Raw genomic sequence first — 2,334 nt, 5'->3', positions numbered from 1 at the left:
CATCAGGGACAAATGAAAAGATACATGGATAGCTTCTTACATCCATCTGGAGTTGATGTTCCGAGAGTTCCAAACTTCACTATAAAGGCTTTCCCTTTCCTAAAGGGGCATCACAGAGACTAGAATTACGCAACAGTTTTCAAACCTAGTTTTCCTTCTTGGTAGTCCCATCATCAGAGGCAAAAATTTACCTAAACAGTATATTACAGTTTGCAATGAACAACATACCAACGTCTAGGTACAATGCTAACTTAGAACTGATGGGGAAGGAAAAAAGAAACTTCTCTAGAAATCCAAATTGGGTCTCACCTCATCTTTTGATGTGCATCTGTTCTCAGAGAAACTTCCGGTAGAGGCTAAGCTGCCATGGTTCAAGCAAGCTCAAGAGCTGGAAGAAGGAGCTGTTGTGTCTGAAGAGCCCTCGTAAGTTATAAAACCACAATTTGCTTTGCTTTTGAGCCAGTTGATTTAATGTCAGCAGTGTCTCGGTGGTTGTGTCTTTTGTGGGTTATGAACTAAGTGTCAACGTCTTACTATGAACTAACACATGTTCATGAACTTATACGGCAATTGAGTGTAAGCGTTTCAGCAATAGGTTAGAGCATGATCAGTTTTCAACATGTTTCTCAAAACTTAAGATCGGTCTCTAAATGTTTTCTAATTTTTCCAAACTCTTCTCTTTTCCCTTGCCCAGTTCAGAAGGTACAGGCTGTGTCTGATTATGCTGCGGAGATGTGATATGAAGGTCTCCCAACTTTGCAGTAGAGCCTCTCACAGACATTCAAAGCAGGGAACATAGATTTCAAGGAAAGAGAAGTGTGTTCACTTTTCTTTTCCCTTTGTTGCTGGAGTGGAGACAGGTCTTTGTCCCACTTGACCATGGTCTAATACCTATCCTATTTTACCAAAATTAGGGCATTTTTAAGACTATTAACCATTGATTTACCAAATGCTTCAGTGGAAGAAACAATAAAGAGAGACAAAGTTTGGTTAGTTCATTGATACATGATTAATAAGTTTATACTGATTACACTAGAAAATATGAATAGGCATAGGTGTTACATCATTTTGTAAGTCATGGAGATGCCTTATAGATCAGTTTCATATATGACCAAAGGCAGAAGGCATGAAGGGTCTTGATGTGGGAGATGATCCCAGAATAGCACTTATAAGGTCGTTGTAGCTGGAGCGTCAGAGACATAAGGTCAGTGATTCTCAACCTTTAATATTATCACCTCCCCATAACAGACAGCCATCATTCGTCTGTCAGTTTGTCGTATGCCACAGGTATTTTAAATACCAGCAGGATCACCCACAGTGGACAGGTTTCAGATGAGCTTCCAGATGAAGACAGACTAGGAAGAAGGAGTGACAAACTACTTCCAGATATTTAGTCACTGAAAACCTTATGAATAGCAGAGACTCACTGTCAGATATAGTGCTAGAAAATGAGCCCCTCAGGTTGGAAGGCACTCAGAATAGACTGGGGAAGAGCTGCCTCCTAAAAGTGGAGTTGACTGTGACGATGCAAATAGAGTAAAGCCCGCGGGAACCTTCATTTGCTGACGGAGCACAACTCAAAATGAAGAGAAACAGCTGTGAACATCCATTGAAAATCGGAACATGTAATGTACAAAGTATGGATCTGGGAAAATTGGAAGTTGTCAAAATGAAATGGAACACATAAACAATGATATCTTAGGCATTAGTGAGCTGAAATGGACTGGTATTGGCCATTTTTAATCTGACAACCACATGGTTTACTATGCTGGAAATGACAAATTGAAGAGGAATGGTATTGCATTCATTGTCAAAAAGAACATATCCAGAGCACTCATGAAGTACACCACTGTCTGTGATAGGATAATATCCATGTGCCTACAGGGAAGCCCAATTAATACCATTATTATTCATATTTACACACCAACCACTAAAGCCAGTGAGGATGAAACAGAAGAATTCTACCAATTTCTTCAATCTGAAATAGATCAAACATGCAATCAAGATGTACTGATCATTACTGGTGATTGGAATGCAAAGGTTGGGAGCAAAGAGGAAAGATCAGTAGTTGGAAAATATGGCCTTAGTGATAGAAATGATGCTGGAGAACACATGATAGAATTCTGCAAAACCAATGATTTGTTCATTTCAAATACCTTCTTTAGACAGCATTAAAGACATCACCAGGTGGAATACATAGAAATCAAATTGACTACATTTGCAGAAAGAGAAGGTGGAAAAGCTCCATATCATCAGTGAAAACAAGGCCAGGGGCAGACTGTGGAACAGACCATCAATTACTCATATGCAAACTCAAACTGAAGCTGAAGAAAA

At 39.4% G+C, this 2,334-nt stretch overlaps 1 protein-coding gene across 1 annotated transcript in view; it reads left to right on the top strand.

Annotated features, from left to right (window-relative positions):
• Window positions 1-536, top strand: part of LOC102837087 (ADAMTS-like protein 1-like) — a 262,124-nt gene extending 261,588 nt beyond the window's left edge. The window contains exon 13 of the mRNA XM_006864474.1: window positions 339-536. Coding sequence (XP_006864536.1) covers window positions 339-427 — 89 coding nt within the window. The 3' untranslated portion in view covers window positions 428-536. The remainder of the gene's footprint in view (window positions 1-338) is intronic.
• The last annotated feature ends 1,798 nt before the right edge of the window (window positions 537-2,334 follow it).

Source organism: Chrysochloris asiatica, unplaced genomic scaffold (assembly GCF_000296735.1).
Source record: "Chrysochloris asiatica unplaced genomic scaffold, ChrAsi1.0 scaffold00065, whole genome shotgun sequence".
Taxonomy (NCBI): Eukaryota; Metazoa; Chordata; class Mammalia; order Afrosoricida; family Chrysochloridae; genus Chrysochloris; species Chrysochloris asiatica.
The sequence above is the reverse complement of the archived record's forward strand: the minus strand, read 5'-3'. Positions and strand labels throughout refer to the sequence as shown.